Source organism: Oryzias latipes, chromosome 14, assembly GCF_002234675.1.
Source record: "Oryzias latipes chromosome 14, ASM223467v1".
NCBI lineage: Eukaryota > Metazoa > Chordata > Actinopteri > Beloniformes > Adrianichthyidae > Oryzias > Oryzias latipes.
The window spans coordinates 6185792-6204406 of NC_019872.2; the positions used below are offsets into that span (position 1 = coordinate 6185792).

Sequence of the window (18615 nt, forward strand, 5' to 3'; positions counted from 1 at the left end):
AGACAACTTTAGGAGTTAAACTGTTTTGTCTACTTTACAATTTCAAGAAACATATTTATTCAAAGATGGATTCTAAGAGAAAAGCACATAAAATAAAACCACATAACTATTCCTATTATGTATTTGTGTCAGGTGATGAGGGCTGTGGTAGCGTGAAGGACCCAGAATGCAGAGACGGGAGCACACAGTTCCAGGGCAAGGGATTTAATGTTAACAAAAAGCGCTGCAGAGCAGGATAACAAAACAAAACTCACGGTGGGCAAAACCTGAAAACATGGTAGGAGACAGATGTAACCCTGATTAAGTTTAGATGTTCAATCATACATCTTATGTACAGTACCTTTACTCAGACACTAGGGGGAGACACCCTTTTTGAGAGACGTTTCCTAGAGTGTCAAGGAAGGAGGAAGTTTCTTTTCATTGTTTTTCTTTGATCTGCGACGACACTGCTAGATGACGAGACATCGTGCTTCTTGAAAAAAATCAAATGCAGCTTTGCAGTGATCCAGACATTTGAAAATCGTTTTAAGGATTCAAGACAGAGTGTGTTTGAATGAAGAGATATCTTGGTGAGTTTAAAGTTGCTTTCAGTTGATGTTGAATAAGCTGGCCGAGTTAGCAAGCTTACAAGCTAGCAAGCTAGCGTGCGTACACGGAGCCAAGAAGAGAAATGTTTATTTTATGTTCTGTGTTTACTTTAATGAGAATTTCTATTTAAAAAAAAGCACAATTGCATTGTTAATGTTGAGGAGTAGGAATGTGCAAGATATTATTTTTGAGGATACAGCAAGAAGAAAAACTTGAGTTGGCTAACTACCTTACACGTGTGTGTAGGCTGGTTTTTTCCACGTGCTTCAAGGAGTGGACACGTGCTTCAATGAGTGGACCGAATTCCTCCGGATCTACGCGGAATTCACGCTTTTGCTGTGGCTCCACCTGAACTCAAGCTTACCTGATTTTCCCAGACTTACAGCTTCGAAACCAAAGGAGTGGTAAAGCTTCATTTCCCGTCTCAGGACGTGCAAGTATCATTTTTTTTTAATTTTTCTAAGTGCACTTCTTTTTCCCCCCCCACCTCCATTACTGGAGTCTTTTTCAGTTTTTTCTATTTTTTTCTTCTGAGATCTCAGAATTTAAGGACTTTACTCCATAAAGGGTATTGGTTTTCAGTTACCATTTAAGGTGTTGTTGGATCCAACGGTGATTTATTAAGAAATACTGAATATTATTCTATGTTGTGATTGATTGATTTTTCGGTTCTTTCATTGTATCTTGTTTTTTTTTACACCACACCCATAATTTAATTTTTGTTCTCAATTTATATGTTGATGTCAACATTTTATTTCCATGAAAGGATGTGTACTGAATAACTTGAAAAAAATCTGAATATAGATTATTTTTCCTTTCTACAATTTGATCTGTGTCAAGTGTGTTATTGTGGGTCGGAAGGGTAATTAGTATCTACTACCGCATTCCTCCTGTACAAACCTTGAGTATAAAGAAAGAAGTTCACATTGCGAGCTTAGTTGACCTCCCACCTAGGGTTATCCAGGTAGGCAGGGTTACACAGACATAGACAAGACAGCCAGGGAAGAGACGTTAAAGACGTTACGGACATTACATGAGAGACATTACAGACATTAATGGACCAGCACAAGAGGAAGGCAGAGACAAGACTTAACTACAAACAGGAATGACAAGACACAGGTGAACATGATCAGGGCAGATTGAGACAGCGGAAGTAAAACTCAAGAACATGACAAAACAGGAAACCTTTCAAAATAAAACAGGAAACAAAACTCAAACATGACAGTGACCAAAACGGAAAGCAAAAAACAATACAAAGAAACCCAAGCCATGAAAATTTGCACAGTTAGACTAAAAATATTTTTTGTGGAGAAATTGTATAAAAATCCATTAATGTATCTTCCATCGTTTCATAACTATTTAAATGGTGATTCATATAACAGACCCACCAAAAATGATGAAAAGGAGTTTTGAATGCCCCATAATGTACTGACAGACTTTCCCAGGTGTAGCCAGACTTTGCCCAACAGTACCCTGGGACTCTGGACAAAAATAAACAGGCATGGAAAATGGATGAAAATGTTTGTATTCTGTGTCTTCATTCATCTATTTGAGTTGCTAAAACTATGTCTGACACGTGGTCCAGGAGGAACGCACGAAGAGATGCAGAGATGTCACATTTGATGGGGAGCCTCATTTAAATCAGCAGCAAGCACTATCTGACACAGCTTAGTAATTTATAAGTCAAAGCGTTAATATTATATTGAACTTCAATAAATGCATATTAAAAACAAATCTAACGCTCAGAAAAGGTTTGGGTTTTTTTAACTGATCTTTTTTTTACCTTTTTAATGGGACAAAATAGTCTCAAATTTATTTAAGATGTGACTACAAACTTTTATTTTGTCCAACAGCTTGGCAAGTGGATGGATGTGACTCCATATTTGTCTTTCAAACAGATCACAAAGCCTCAAAGTGGATTTATCCCCTGCAAAGTTAGTATTAGTTTGTATGGTGGGTAGTGGTGGTATTAAGATGTGCTCACATTTTAATCATTTTAAATATAGTGGGAATTTTTTTTGTGTAAATAAGTTTTGACTTTTGTGCTTGTAATTTTCTATCACTTTTGAGAACGCCAGCTTTCTCATACCCAATAGTGCTGAAAGGAGATTGTTCGGCTCACACAGCTTGATGCTAACCGAGTAGGGCTGTGATGCCATATGTGTGGGCTGTAAAACTGGAATGATAATGGAACCTGGAATGATGGTGGAACTGGACATCTGTGTGTTCAGTGTTGCCATTACAAAAGATCATGCCTCCCCCAGTACTTATCTAAAGATGACACAACATATTATCACAGCCAGACTCACACATATCACTACGCCTGAAAAGAAACTAGGTGCCAAAGATGAAGTCATCGTTGGCTTCTTCTTTAGTGATATGCCACTTTCGTTTATTAACTTATACTCACTGTATAATTACATAAGTTAGACCCCCAAATGCTTGGAAAGCAACTATTTACATGGAGCTGTGTTGGGAAAGGACTTTATTTTATTTTACAATTTGGTAACATTAAGTCATATCCTAGGTGTAATTTGGATCAGGCGTCTAAATCTTGAGTAGCCAGTTTTGTTGACAACTGGGGTGCTCTAATTTATTCACCAATTACTGACTTATGTAAAAAAAAAAAAAAGGTATCTGGCCAAATCATATAATCCATATAAAGGTAGGAGGGCTATTAAGAATAGGTTTTGAAGTTGGGTCAGTGCAGACCCCAGGTGCACCTTTGATACTAGCATGTGCCAGTGTGGCACACATTTCTGCTGTGACTGCTGAACTGTATAAATCTAAGCTGACATCTCTCACTGTGTGACAGACAATATGGAAAAGAGAGATGGAGATGTTAAGTGATTGCTATGTAGCATCAAATACACCAACATAAATTAAACCAGAGTACTGAGATTCATAAAGGCTTACCTTTATTAGCAATAAAGACAAAAACAAGCCTTTTTTGTGGCCTTGTTCCTTTAATAATAGGGGTGTAATGATCAATCGACTTAATCTATGAATTGATTTTTATTCCTGAAATCCAACCAGACCGATCTGTCTGAGGCCAGTTGTTAATCAAATCAACCTATACCGTATTAAAATTGTTTCAAAATGAAATAAATCGATTATAATCAATATTGGAAAATATCATGTGGATTGAAACATGGTAGGTTTATTTTCCTATAACATAAAAATGACCAAGTGCATGCAGAGGGCAGCAAACGTGATGGCAGCAAAAACTGATCAAGCCATCAGTTCATACAGTATAGAATGTTCTAAACATGTTCCCTTTGGATTATTTGGTGTGGGCTGAATTTTATGGAATTGAAATGTGGATGGATTTGCCATGAATTATTTTTTACTTGTTTGTTTGGACACATATGTAACCCTTGTGCTATCCTAGGCATTTTACATTGGGAGTTGGGTCATCTAGACCCACTAGACAGTGCACTGAACCCTTTTTCTTCAATGATTTGTGATCTTCACTGGTGTCCATGAATTACATGAAATCTTTCCACCTTTATCCACCTTTGTCATGGTAGGGAGAACAGGTCAAAGTAAGGGGTGGGGTCATCTAAGATAGCACAAGGGTTAATTTACACTTGATTATCTTGCAAGAAATGAAAGGAGTCTGGAAAACTTCACCTGCACAGTTCAGTACAGCTATTTAAGAGAGTCACACTGGTTAAATTCTTGGCTGAAGATGTCCTGAATCAATTTTAGAATCGGATTGAATCGGATCCTTAAAAATGAACCAATATCTCACCGTCACTTTGTGTGCTTGGTGACATGAGTGCCATCGATATAGAAGAAGGATTAGCATCTATCATTTTCATAACTCTTTGTATTGCCAAAAAAACTATTTTAATAAATTGAAAAAACAAGAAAAATATAAACATAAGTCAACACAGAAATCTCCTGTTTGATCATATCAGCTTGGAAAAAATGTCAGCCCAAAGCTCAAGTAACTTTGAAAGAATTCAGTCTCTCTGGTCTCCTGTGGTTGACTCCATGACTTAGGGGGTTGAGGGCTTGGTCGTCGCTGTTCCTTGCCCTTCTGCCGTGGTTTGGGGTGGGGGTCGGGGCTTCCGGTGCCTGGCGGGGGCGGTGGGGGGCTCCGTTGGTCGGGGGGTCGGGTCCGGTGCCTGGGTGGGGCGGGCTGGGGCGCTGCGTGGTCCTCTGGGCTTGGGTGTGGGGGTGCGTGGTGGGGGGGTGGGGTGGTGGTCTGGCTTGGCTTGGGGGGGTGGTCCCTTTGCCTGTGCTGGGGGGGGTTGGCGGGGGCCCTGCTCGGGTGGGGGGGGCCCAGCGGCGCCGGATGGGCTGCCCATCTGCACCTGGGGCTGGGATCGGCCCTTCCCTGGCTCTGGGACGGGACGGGACAACCCTCTCAGGGCCCCCGGCTGCGGGGTCTGGGGTGGGGTGGGGTGGGGGGCTTGTCGGCCCTGTCCTGTGGGGGGGCGTTCTGGGGGGGAGGGGGGGCCCATTATTAGTACGGGTCGGGGGGGCTAACGGGTCGGGGCCCCCCGCTGAGGCAATCAGTGGTTGCCTCGGCCGGTTGGCCTCCTCGGTCCCGTCGAGGCCTGACCAGAGCTCTTCTAGGGCCGGAGTCTGGGGGTGGGGGCCTGGGCTTGCTCCGGGGGGGGGGGGGGGGGGGGGGGCGACGCTTTCTGGCTCCTCTCTCTCTCTGTGTGGGGTGGGTGGTGCCGGGCCTAGGGTGTCGGCGCCTCCGGGGGTGGGCCCCTGGGCTGGGTGGCCCTGGCCCCTTTGCTGGGGGTGGGCTAGGGGACGGCTGTTTGACCACCGGGGGACAGTCTACCAGCTGTCCCCAACTTACCCCCTTCCTTATATAACCTCATATTAGGGTGAGGGGGTGGGGGGTCTAGCCTGCGATGCGCCTTGGGGGGGGGCTACTTGGGAGTGGCCCCCCTCCTATGGTTGCCGTATGGAGTGGGCCCCCCCTCTTTCGGTTTTATTTGCACCTTAGACATGTAGGGTCCTTGGTAGGGGGGGTGCTTGGACATCACTGCAAGCAAGCAGCAGATGTCCTCCTGGCACCCTACCCGCCAATTTTAACCGCACCTTAGACATTTAGGGCCCCTTGGTGTGGAGGGTGAGGGGACATCACTGTGAGTAATCAGGAGATGTCCCCTTAGTGCCCTACTCGCCAATTTTAACTGCACCCCCCTTAGTACACACACCCCTCCCCCTCAATATATACATTCAAACATAAACACACACACATGCACACAAACACCCTCTCAAGCACCCATACACGCACACACATTTTACAAGGAAGGTGGGACCTGGGTCCATCTGTCCCCTACCCCTTCCCTGGTGGGGGGTGTGGGCCCCTTGGCGATGGCGGCCGTGTCCCTTGGGTGCCAGCTCCCTGGGCCCGGCGGTGCTCTCTCCGCGCGGTGGGGGGGTTCATATTACACCTGAGCCGGGGGTGTTCGTGTCCCTGGGGGGTGGGTCCTGGTCCTTGCCCCTGGGCGCTGGGCCCCGCCAAACTTCCAACATGGCCGAGCCTGGTCGGGCCATATTCATAACACCCCTTGTGGGCCGCCCTTTTTTCCCCGGGGTTCCCCCCTCCTGGGCGGGGGCGGCGGGCCCCTGCCTTGCTCCTACCTGGACCAACCGTGGGCCGGGTGGGTGGCTGCCTGGAGTGCGGAGCGGGTCTCCCTTGGGGGGTCCTGGCTCGTACCTGGGGTCGGGGCGGGGGGATGCCCGGAACTCCTGGGTGGTGGTGGGGTGCTCGTCTGGGGCTGTGGGCGTCCCTCTCCGGTGGGGCCCTGCGTTGGGCTCTTCCGGCGCGGCGGGGGGCTGCTTTCCTGGCTGGGCTGGGGCGGCGCTCTCTTTCCCTCTGCGCCTCCCTGCTCTCTGGCTCTGGGGGCCTCGCGGCGGTCCTGCTGGCCCTGGCCTGGGTGGCGGTCTTGGTCGCCCGGGGGGCGGTTGTTCCCTGCCTGTTCCCGTGTGGCGTTGGGGGAATTCCGGCTGCCGCTGCTGCTGCGGCGGGGGTATGGGTGTGGGGGTGGCTGGGCGCTCCTCCTCCTTCTTTTCACATTCCACCATCCATTTTAGAAGAACATAAACACTCACCTGAGCACAGGTGTTAGCTCACCTTTGCACTAATAGTTTGCATGATTGAATGAATGAAAGATTTCACACTAGTTGGTTTAAAGGCATAGGTATGCGTTCGTGAACACTATCTGTTTTGTGTGCATGTTGACATGTGGACTTTTTTGCGGCTAGCAGGTGTGTTGATAATATTTGAGTGTGTGTGAACAGGCCCCGCCCTTTTTGTACTACATTTGAACCGTACCGTAACAATAAACAACCAGTAAGCCTGTCTGCTCTATGCTGCTTCATGGTCTTACCCCCTTTCCCCTCCGATTATCACCCTCCTACCCCCCCCCTCTCTAACGTCCCTCTCTCTTCTTCCCCTCTTTCCTTTTCCGTCCGGTCCAACACCAATGATTTTCAAACATGATTGAAATTAATAAAGTTTGGCCTCAATTACAAAAAGGGTTTATTCAGACATACCTTTGGTTTGTCTGAAGATGAATAACCCCTCTTGTTAAAATAAAATATGTCCAACACAAGAGGCCCTCAGCTCTCATCTGTTTGCCTAGCTGTTGGACAGGACAAGTTAAAAAAAAAATAAAAAATAAAAAATGAACCAATATCGACTATGAATGGTATCAGCAACCACAAATTTTGATATGATTTGAATCATTACAATGAATTGTCACAACCCTATGGAATAACCTTATTATTACACAAGACTAAAATTCACCTCCTTCTTTTGAGTTAATTACTTGTAAAAACAAAATTGTGGTTGTTAAGTAGCATTAAACTAAGTTTGCTCTTCCATAAGCACCAGACTCCTCATTTAGATGGAGTATAAAAATGTGTCACTTGATAGTGAAAAAAAATGCTTTTTACTGGAATTGTAGAGTTGTTTTTTTAAGAGAGAGATAAAGTACACACTGTGGTGACATTAACTCCCCCTCACACACATTCACAACAAAAACAGCAAAACAAAGAAACTGTTAACACAAGAATTGATAAAAAAAAACGTTTAAATTGTGTCACAAATGTTAGACAGATGCATTTTTTGAAAGAGCAACAAAGTGGAATGCCATGAATTATATAGAAAAATGTAAAGAGTAGAAAATCTGTTCACACAAATTATTTCTGTACCAAGCACGGGTTGGAAGTTCCAAGGGCAAGATAGAAAACACCTTTTAATAGTAGGTTGAGAATGACCGAGCTAAGATCCTGTGGGACTTCCAGATACAGACACTATGGTAATGGATGACATAATAGTGTTGGGCAAGAAAGAGGAAAGTGTGATGATAGATACTGCAAAACCAAGTAAAATATCAGGGAGTAAATTAAGAAGCACCAAGGGCTGAGAGAAAGCTGGAAAAATGCGGAAGGTGAAGGCAATAGTGGTCCCCGTAGTAACTTGAACAGTCAGGGCTGTGACCCTCAAAGCTGGGAGAATAGCTCCATAAAATTTCAGGTAATAACATCAGAAAGGTTATGGCGGAATGTCAACACGGAGGTGCACACTTCTGCAGCTGCCGGGTCTTAAATGGTTGGTGTTATGTTTTGATGGTTTTTATGTATGTTTTGTGCACATTTGGTCATACTACTACACCAACAGCCTCCTGCCTTTGGCATCAGAATAATGGCCTTTTCATCTATTTTCATGTATTTATTATTTTTAGTCATAATTTTTTGTGTTGCACAGACCAAGAAGCACTTTTGGAATTTCACTGTACTTGTGATAATGATAATAAAGATCTATTTATCTAAATCTCTGCCCAGAAAAGTGCAGTCCAAGGAGAAGCTACGAAACTACAAGCTCAGAGAAGCTCAGTGGAGCTGTCCATGGTGCTGAATTTAAGTTGCGTATGCACTGTAAATTCCAAGGGTCAAGATGGAATCACATCAAGATTAGTTTAGAAGGATCACACTAAGATCATTCGGGGTTTTCAAATACAAACAGAAAGAAAAAAAATAAAACAGGCTGACATAATAATACTGAACAGGCAGGGGAAGGTCATGATGATAGATGTTGCAATCCAAAATAAAACATCAGGGAGAAAGAACATGAGAAGATTAAAACATTCTAAGAGCTAAGAGAAGAGATGAAAAAATGTGGAAGATGAAGTCAACAGAGGTACCCATGGTAATTGGAACACTCTGGGGCATGACCCCAAAACTGGGAACAAAGCTCCAGCAGATTTCAGCAAATACCTCTGAAATATCTGCCCAGAAGAGTGCAGCCCTATCAACAGCTGAGATACTGTGCAGGACCTTTAAGGACCCACTCATAGAAAAATCGTGTTTTTAGTGTTTTTATCATGTCCTTGAGGTATTTTTCTGATGATGGAGGAAATATATGAGGAAAATTAAGTGTAAATTTGCATTTTTACATATTTATTTATTTAAATTCTTGTGAATCAGAAGCAGATGAAAATATGCAGTTGAAAAGAACTTTCCACTCAGGTCATCTTTTAATCTATTTTAAAATTGTTCTCAGTGGTCTTTTAGTCATGATTATATAGTTTTTAGCCGAAATCTAAAAAAACCTGTTTCATTTTCTTAAACATAGTCTCTGCAGAGCTCCAGCAGTTAATTAGAAATTCACCTTTGAGTTGTGGAAGGGACCGTTGGAATGATGTAAGCATTTTCCATCATCTCCTGATTGCTTAAAGCCCCTCACAACCCCAACCTAACATGCAACAAAAATGGCCAGCAATATTGAAGCTGTCCAGCCGTGTATGAGCCATTTTGGACGAGGAAAACAACATACATGGATCTAGTTGTCCTCAAGCAGATGCATCAGAATTGAGTGTTGCAGGAAGCTTACGGCTTGCCGTAGTAGCTCCTATGTCACACCTATACAAACTTTTTCCAACTGCACTTTTTTTGCATCTGCTCCTGATTCACAACAACTTGAATAAAAAAATACTCAGAAATGCAACCTTGAGCTTAATTTTCTTTGTATTTCTAATAATAATAATAATAATAATAAACTTTATTTGTATAGCACCTTTCAAGCTAAAAATCACACAGTGCTTCATATTTGTACTTTATCATGAGAAAAATGCCAACAGAACATGTTAAAACACCACAAATACAATTTTCATCTGAGTCAGTCTTTAAGCTCTGAGATCTCTAGTAAAGGGTCCAAACTTAAAGACACTATAGTTTATTATTAAGTCGACATCTTCCATATGAAGCAGTTTGGGCATTCAAAGACACTCAGGAGCTGTCCAATGTTCTGATCAGTGGCTCGTAAATGATCACATAAGAGCTGTCCATGGTACTGAATGCATTTATCTTTAAGTACTGGCATTGTATATTTATATATGTGATAATATGGGTTTTAGTGTGTGTGCATCTTCCGCCTGGTGAAACCGCGCATGTGTTGATCCGTGCTGCAGCAACGTGCATCAGTTCCTCTCTGACCCCGGCCGGTGTTAATCTGCATTCAGGCTGAGGCTCCAATGCTTTTCTCGGCGGCTCGTTATTGTTTTAGCTCATCACTTGGCTCTTCTCTGCTCCTGCCAGCTTTCTAGGCCCCTGCCGAGCGGCCGCAGCGGCGGCGAGGAGCTTTCGGCTCGTATCGATCTCGTTCAGCCGGCTTCCACTCCAACGCACGTCCGTCTCGGATCCAGATTCGCAAGCCTCGCCCTCCCACCCCCGAGCTAACGCGCGTAATGAATCGCGAAGAGGAAACCCAGTGAAAAAAAGGACTTGTCCATCTGCGGGGAAAAAAGAAAAACGAAGATGGTGATTACGGCTTCGCCAAAATCAGCTTTCAGATGCTCGGCACCAATGGCGAAGCGTCCCCTCCCATCGAAGCTCTTAGTCTGGGTTTTTATTGTCATCAATCTGTCAACAAGGTAAGATATTAATACGTGTTTCCCCATGAAACGCGATTTCTACGTCGGGTTCTTCTTGTGGCAGCTGCTGTCGGTATTAAACGCATCAAAAAGCCTTCAGCCGTGCTATTTTTGTGTGTCGTTCTGGGTTATTTCCACCCGGAATTGCATGTTTTGGCTATTTGTGTGTTTTCTTTTGCCACATCTTTCTCATAAAAAACAAAACAAGAAACAGGTCATATTGGTGCAACATTCCCTGCATCTTTTGTGCGTAAACAGTTCCAACACCTACAGGCATATTTAGCTGTAAAGGGTGCACATAAACCTGTGCCGGGTCTATTTCCTCTCTCAATCTGTCCCGTGCTAGAAATAGCTTAGTTGTCACGCTAAATTAGGTGAAGCTAACGTCGTCTGTGCTAAGCTGTCTTTAGGGATCAAGTCTGACTCAAGTGTTCAAGCCTTAGGGGAGGGAAGTGGACAGAAAAAATAAGCAGGATGGCGAAGTCTTTGTTTTCATAAAACACAGCTTGATTTTTACTTAATTTTAAGGCAAAAATAAAAGAAGCAGAAAGCACTTCAAAATGGCAGACAGTCACACAGAGAACGCAAACGTAAGGGGGAGGACATCACATGCTGGAGTGGTCTTTGACGCGCGCACGCGTCGTGTTTCAGGCGTGTTGTGCTTCGGTCTGCGAAGTGCCGCAGCTTCATCTGCGAGCCGCGCGCTCGCGCGGAGGGACAGCTGAGAGGAAGCGGATGCCCGCTTTCCGTCTCGTGCTGCTGAAGGCAGAAAAAAAAAATGGAGGCGCATCCATCAGCTGACGTTCCCTCACCGTCACGCTGATCCACCTCAGGGCTCCAGCTCCTCTCTGTCACATCTGTGGAGGGCTAATTGTTTGCACCAGCAGAGCTCAGCTTGAAGAAACACTTTCCACTTTTACACAGCCCACAACTTGGGCATTCATGCTTCTATCAAAACACACGCACTTTTCTGTGCCCAGCAACAACCTTCTGATGACTCAGCATCTAGAAGACAAGAGTTAATGATGATAAATGGATTAAAGCTCTTACATAAGACATGCTTTTATTGCCACTTTGTTGATTATTGACATAGAAAAAGCTTGGATTTCAGACTGTACTAAGTTGCACTGAACCTGGTGCCCAGTAATGAAGCAAAATATAAATATCAATGCACATTTCATGTTTGTTAGTGTCCAAAAAGTTTGAAGTTTTAGCAAAACTTTGTAGATTTGTGTCCAAAGTGATAAGACATCATCTTATTCACAACAATTTATGATCAGCAAAAGCCTGCAGTGTGTTTTTAAACTAGTCTGAAATAAACTTTTGCTGCACTGTGTTATACTTAAAACTTTACTTTAGTTGCAATTGGTGACAGTTTCCTGAGTTATATTGATTTCCTGTGTAAATGTTTCCTTTTTACCCATGATGCCTCATTTAACTTACAGCTCTGATTGTAAACCTAATTTGAAGTAATGGTGGGCATCCATCCATTAAAAGATGGCAGAAATGTAACGTTACCCTGGTTTATCTGGAGTTTTAAAGAAAAAAAAACGATCCTGGGGGAGCTGATTGTGCACCAATAGAAACATTTAAGGGCATGCTGAAATAAATAAATAAAAAATAATAATAAATAAATAAAATCTAGAATTTCGTTCTGAAGATGTTATTGTTAATGGAGTGTAAGTAAGTATCTGAGAGAACATGATTCCTTAAGTATTTGCAACTGTGACTTAGTTCTGCTAAAGTCACTTTTAGACTATTATTATTACTGACATTAGACAAGATCATGGTGAATGTTGAGATTGGTAGCAAAACAAAACAAAGGACACCAAATGCAAACTTTAGAAGTACACTGCCTTAATGATATTGGAGCTTCATGTTTCTTAGCCTCCAATTGAGCCACTGAACAGATATTTTAAGATGTTGTTTAAAGTCAGGGCTCAAGTCTGAAATGTGTCCTTTCTCACAAATGGAATTACTAGAGGAGACACAAAAGCAGGCAGCTGTTTGTCCTGGATTCACACAAATAAAACAACAGCAAAAACGTAGTAAAGAATCTTTTATTTTGGTTGGATTTGACAGTGATGTCCTAAAGGTAAGAATAAAAGCATCCCAATTCCAAGTCAAGTATGAAGTCCATGCCTGTGAAAACGAAAAGCTTAAGAGTCTCTTGGAAGAGTTGTGTGTTTTTTAGATGTTCTTGTAGCATTTTTCTCTTGATGGACAACATATATAAAGAAAATTAAGATTAAAACTGCTTTTCTGTGTATCTCCTTATTAAAATTGTGGTGAATCAGGAGCAGATTAATAAGATCATAAATGCTGTATTTAAAAAAGCTTGTAGTTGTTAGATAGAAGCTATAGCCGGCAGGCCACAAGCTCCCTGCTCCACTCCATTCTGATGCACGCACTTGTAGATGACTAGATCCTCGTACGTCTTTGTTTTTCTCGTCTGAGCTGGTATCTGGCTCAAAATTGCACAGCTGGATGGCTCCGATATTGCTCGCCTTTTTTATTGCACTGGTAATGTGTTGGGATATGATGGGCTGTAAGCTAGTGTAACCAAAGGGATGATGGGAAATTGGGGCAGGCTTACTTCATGGCAACAGTTCAGCCATAACTGAGAGAGGAATTTCTAATGAACTACCACCGCTCTGGAGAAACTGTGTCCTACAAAAAACGACTCAGGTGTTATGGTTTTGGCGAAAAACGGCATAATTGTCATTAAAAGACCACTGGGAACGATTTAAAAAAAGATTAAAAGATGATTGCTTTAATGATGATGATTTCAAAAATAGAAGTTCAGGTCATTCCTTACAATAAAAGTGCAGAGTTTATATAGTTATCTAATTAGGTTATTAGTTCACAGTAGGTGAACATATAAAGGTTAAGCATAGTGTAAATCAGGGGTGTCAAACTCATTTTGGTTTGGGGGCCACATTGAACCTGTCTGATCTCAAGTGGGACGGACCACTAGCGTAAAAGTAAAATAACAGCTTTGTTTTAGTTTTTTTACTCAGTTAGAAAAAATGCCTCAACATAGTAGCCTAATCACTTGGGGCCAATGGATCTCAAATAGAATTAGTTTCACTTAAAAAAAAGTTGGTCTATTCAATTTTATACAGACTGAAAATTTTACGTCTGACACGGTGAAACTTTTCTTTACGGTGAGTCTCATAGTGGTGCTGAATGTTATATTCTTTGAACACTGCAACCTGTTGATGACATACCAAGCATGCAGGTTTTACATCCAGCTCTGTTAACAAATTAAACTCTGTCCAATTGTCCTGGAAAGCTCAGCAATCCACTTCTTTTTGACGACATTTTGGTCATTAGGGTGTCACTACTGGTCATCCTTATAGCAACATAACAGTGGTAAGGCTCATAGGGAACCAAAGTGTATCTTACCCAGACGCAGAGCTGTTAGGTTTCGCTTTTGGCACGTGCAGAGATGTTTCGTGTTTCCTTTGCTCCCCCTAGTTGCGCATTTCGGTTATTTCTTTAACCCTTGTGCTATCTTAGATGACCCCACCCTTGCATTGACGTGTTCTCCCTACCATGACAAAGGTGGATAAAGGTGGAAAGATTTCATGTAATCCATGGACACCAGTGAAGATCACAAATCATTGAAGAAAAAAGGTTCAGAGCACTGTCTAGTGGGTCTAGATGACCCAACTCCCAATGTAAAATGCCTAGGATAGCACAAGGGTTAAAAAATCATAACTCACCACAGGAATGGACTAGAAACTTGCTTTCTTTTTTAAATATGCTTATGAATTTTCTCTTCGTGTGTGGGCCGGACCAAACCACCTGGCGGGCCGGAAACGGCACGCGGGCTGTATGTTTGACACCCCTTGTGTAAATGGTACCAACAAAAACTAAGGCCTTAAATTTCTTTCTATTTTTTTTCGCCTGACAGTGTAGTTTAGTTTGATGAACTTTGGAACATTCTGTTTTTTTTTTTTTTAAATCTGCATTTGTTTCATGTTTTCTTCCCAACTTTGGAAAAGAAAACAATGAATAAATGATACACAATCCTCTTGAGGGTTTGTTTACGTCATGTGTTAGTCAGGCCTTTCAGTTGATTTCTACATTAATTAGTGGGGGGAAAAAGACAAAACAACAAGAGTAAATGAGTCTCAAACCTGAGGCGCAGCACTGACATGCGCAGAACTAATTAGCCTCAAGTCACATTTGACTCATTGAAAGAAACAAATAAGCATCGTTGATCTGCTTTTATTGTGAAGTGAACCAGGAAGCAGACTTGGATACAGGCATAGTGGACACATCCCAATAACTGGTCATTCAAATCTTTTAATTTGGGCATGTAATAACTGACGCTCATCATTGTCATTATTTATTATCAATATTATTGATGCATCGCAGCTAAATGAGAAAAGGTGGTTATTTTTAATGTCATCCTTCTGTTGTTTGGAACGTCCAAAGATTACAGCTGAAAAGTCTGTTTTCACCAAATAGTGAATAATGTGATAATACTTCCTATTCTTTGTCTTAGATTTATTTTTGATCCGACTGCAGTTCTCCCATTATCACTACATGCACAATCATGGACCCGTATGAATAAATATTATCACATTCATGCAGCACACATGTGCTCTGGCTTGCTGGCGGCCTCTCTGTGGACCTTCAAGTGCTGAATTAGTAACCAAAGCCTTCTTTTTGCCTGTAGTGGAGACACATGGTCGCTCCTTTGATGTGCTTGCGTTGGGGACATTTCCATATGCAGGAACACAGAGAAGTCCTAAGATTGTGTTGACCTAAAAAAATATGAATCATTTATTGAATAAAAAAAATTGAGGTTGATAATGCCTGCTCAGTCTTTTCTGTATTCGGACTGGAATAGAGCATTAAAGGTTGTTTTGTGTCCAAGTTGGAGGTATAGAAAGGGCTTAATGCGCCGAGCGCTGTCTAGGAAAAAGAAATGACGTATCTGTCACACCCATCCTGATGACATGAAAAATCCATCAAGGTCCATGTCTTTTTTTTTTCTTCATGGTTGGGTGTTATCCCACTTTGAGCCTCTTCGGGTCTATTCCTGTAAAGCTGTCCTGAAAGCCCTGAGCTATTTCAAGGCTGCTGCTTTATGCTGGTGCTTGTGTGCTTGATCTGATGCAATGTCTGCCATGGTCTGTAGATTAATAAAAAACACATATCTTCAGATTTTGTTTCTGAAAAAAACTTCTGTGTACAAGAAATTATTCAGTTTCCTGTTATTTTGAAATGCCGTGCTACAATTGGGAAAATCATAAAACAATAAAATTTGTCATATTTTATTGGATAAATCTTATTTTTCTTGCATGTTTTCATCTTTGGCAATGCTTTGAAAAAACTAAAAACAAAACAAAATAAAACTGTCTTGAAAATATCTTATAGAAAAAGCAAAACAGATCAAACATCACCTTTGCTCATAAATCTGCCTCACAGGATTTTTTCTCTTGGTATGAAATAAAAGACATCACTCCGGAGCTCCACTGCCCATGGGCAATGCAAACCTTAACCTTTTATTGCAGGTAGCATTTTATTGTGTGAGGTGCTTTTGACATAGTTGTACCCTGTGGCAACATATCGTCAGCTAAACCTTTCCCACTCCGCGGCATCACTTGCTACCAATCTATCAGAGCCAGTAGCATGTTTGAATTTATTCAGTATGGGCTTGAGTGTCAAAGATAGAATGTACTTGTAGTGAATACCAGGAGGGAAAAAACATGTCTTATCACACTTTGGATAAATTTTACTCTTTGGTTACATTTGAAAACCACATATTCTGTTACTGAGTGACTGTTTAATAAATTATATGTAGAAAAATCAGGATTTGACTTAGAATATTTTACTTCACAGTAATATATATATGCACATTTAAAGAGCGACAGACATTGCTGTCTAATTGTGTGAAACATTCATAAAGTTTATGCACATAAAACTGGGCTCTCCCAGCATTTGTCATCTAAAACAAGGATGGCCGACCCTGGTCTTCAAGAATCTCAACCCTGCCTGGTTTCCAGCTCCCCCTGGACTGCTTGATGCTGACTACCTAAACCAGGTATGTTCAGTCAATCAGGATTTGGAATCACTTGAGTCAGCCAATCAGCAGAAAGAAGGTCAAGGAGAGCTGGAAACCAGGCAGGACTGTGGCTCTTAAGGACCAGGGTTGGCCATCCCTGAAATAAAACCTTAGAAAACAATTTGACTTTTTTTAAAATTAAAAAAATAAGAAAATATTTTATACAATACAACATGCAAACTCCACACAAAAGGTCCCCCGTTGGTGTTCTGGTTCAGGTCCCCCAGCCGGGACTTAACCCAGGGGCCTTCTTGCTGTGGGGCAAGAGCACTAACCACTGCACCACCGTACAGCCCCCACCCCCCTTCGCGGTAAGGAAAAACTCCTTAAAAAGACGGAAACTGGAAAAAACAAAGAAACCTCAGGGGTGTCCACATGAAGGAGGGATCCTCCCCCAGGACGGACAGGCGATGTACCAGAACTCTTAGAGAGAAGTAGCTTATCTAACTCTACAACTACATTTTTAAAGTCCAGCATGTAATTTTCATCCAGATGAAGTTGGGGGACGGCTGGGGTCTAGAGACGAGCCGGAGACAGGACCCACAACAAGGTGTTGGAGCAGTAGTAGAGGCAAGCCAGAGACGAGGTACACGGTCAGGTACAGGAGCACGGATGAGCCAACTGGAATCTGGAAGCACGCTCACTCCCCAGGAGGGGAGTGGGAAAGAAGGAGAGTACAGGAATCACACTGCACCAAACTGAGGCATGGAGAACTAAATGATGAATAATGATCAAGAATAGAGAAGAGATGGAGAGTAGAAGTAGATGAGAAAAGAGGACAGAACCCCAGAGCACCATAGTTACCTCATCTTAAACTTCTACCAGCCTAGTGACAGCTTATTGTTATTGTTAAGTTTAATTTAAAGATGTTAACAGTAAGGTAAATATTCTCTGAATACTATCTAGTCTGACAATAAGCCTGTCCAAAGAGGAATGTTTTAAGTCTAACTTTGAATGTAGAAACTGAGTCGGCCTCTCTAACATGAGCAGGGAGCTTATTCCATAAAACAGGAGCTTGGTGGCTAAATGCTCTACCTCCAGCCGTACTTTTACAAATTCTAGGAACCACAAGCAGTCCTGCATTTTGCGAGTGAAGTGTTCTGTTTGGTTGGTAAGGCACTATGGGGTCTTTAATATAGGACGGGGCCATAGCATGTAAGGCCTTATACTGTAGGTAAGCAAGAGGATTTTGCACTTGATGTTAGAATCAACTGGGAGCCAGTGAAGTGAAACTAACAGAGGAGTTATGTGATCTCTTCTGCTAGTTCCTGCTAACAATCTAGCTGCTGCATTCTGAACAAGCTGGAGACTTCTTAAGGAACTCTTAGGACACGCTGCTAACAAGGAGTTACAGTAATCCAGTCTAGACATAACAAATGCATGGATGAGTTTTTCAACATCACTTTTAGAGAGTATATCTCTAATCTTAGCTACATTCCGCAGATGAAAAAATGCAGTTTTGCACCCCTGATATATGTGAGCCTTAAATGATAAATCCTGGTCAAATAAAACCCCTAGGTTTCTGACTGAGGAATTGGGGGCTGTACTTACGTTAACATTGGATGTCAACAATAGTGTTGTCAAAGCGGAGCTCTTTTGGCATTATTACATTCATTTTCACGAAAGAGCCAGCACAATATCAATCTTCTCATTTTAAGAAGGCATTGGAGGCATGATTGTCGGTACCCACTGTTGTGGAATGGGTATGTGTATGTGCTGGGGCCGCGCGCTTGTGTGTAAGAGAGAGGAGAGAGCGTGCAGCGCAGGAGGGAGTGAGAGGGGGCTGCGGAAGTGTATTGGGTGCGCGCATTTGTGTTGTGTGTTACGGAGGAAGGAGAACGATAATAACAGAAGGCTTCCCCCAGAATTAGACCTTTTATTAACCTGCTCTGAAGAATCTGAGGGTCCTAAAGGGAAAGTGAACCCCGAAGGAGGATCCGCCTTTGGCCCTGGAGAAGGTCTCCCCTGCGTTTCTGACCCCAGTCTTAAAGGAAAAAAAGTCATCGCAGGAAAGGTTCAACACCACACTCGGCC

At 42.5% G+C, this 18615-nt stretch overlaps 1 protein-coding gene across 4 annotated transcripts in view; it reads left to right on the forward strand.

Annotated features, from left to right (window-relative positions):
• Nucleotides 1-9986: 9986 nt before the first annotated feature.
• gabrg2 (gamma-aminobutyric acid type A receptor gamma2 subunit) overlaps nucleotides 9987-18615 on the forward strand; it is a 59545-nt gene continuing 50916 nt past the window's right edge. For 2 of the 4 annotated variants that reach the window (XM_023962362.1, XM_011483180.3), the window contains exon 1: nucleotides 9987-10499. In XM_023962362.1, the coding sequence (XP_023818130.1) occupies nucleotides 10384-10499 (116 nt within the window). In that variant the 5' untranslated portion in view covers nucleotides 9987-10383. The remainder of the gene's footprint in view (nucleotides 10500-18615) is intronic. The other 2 variants (XM_011483181.3, XM_023962363.1) reach the window with 2 other exon arrangements.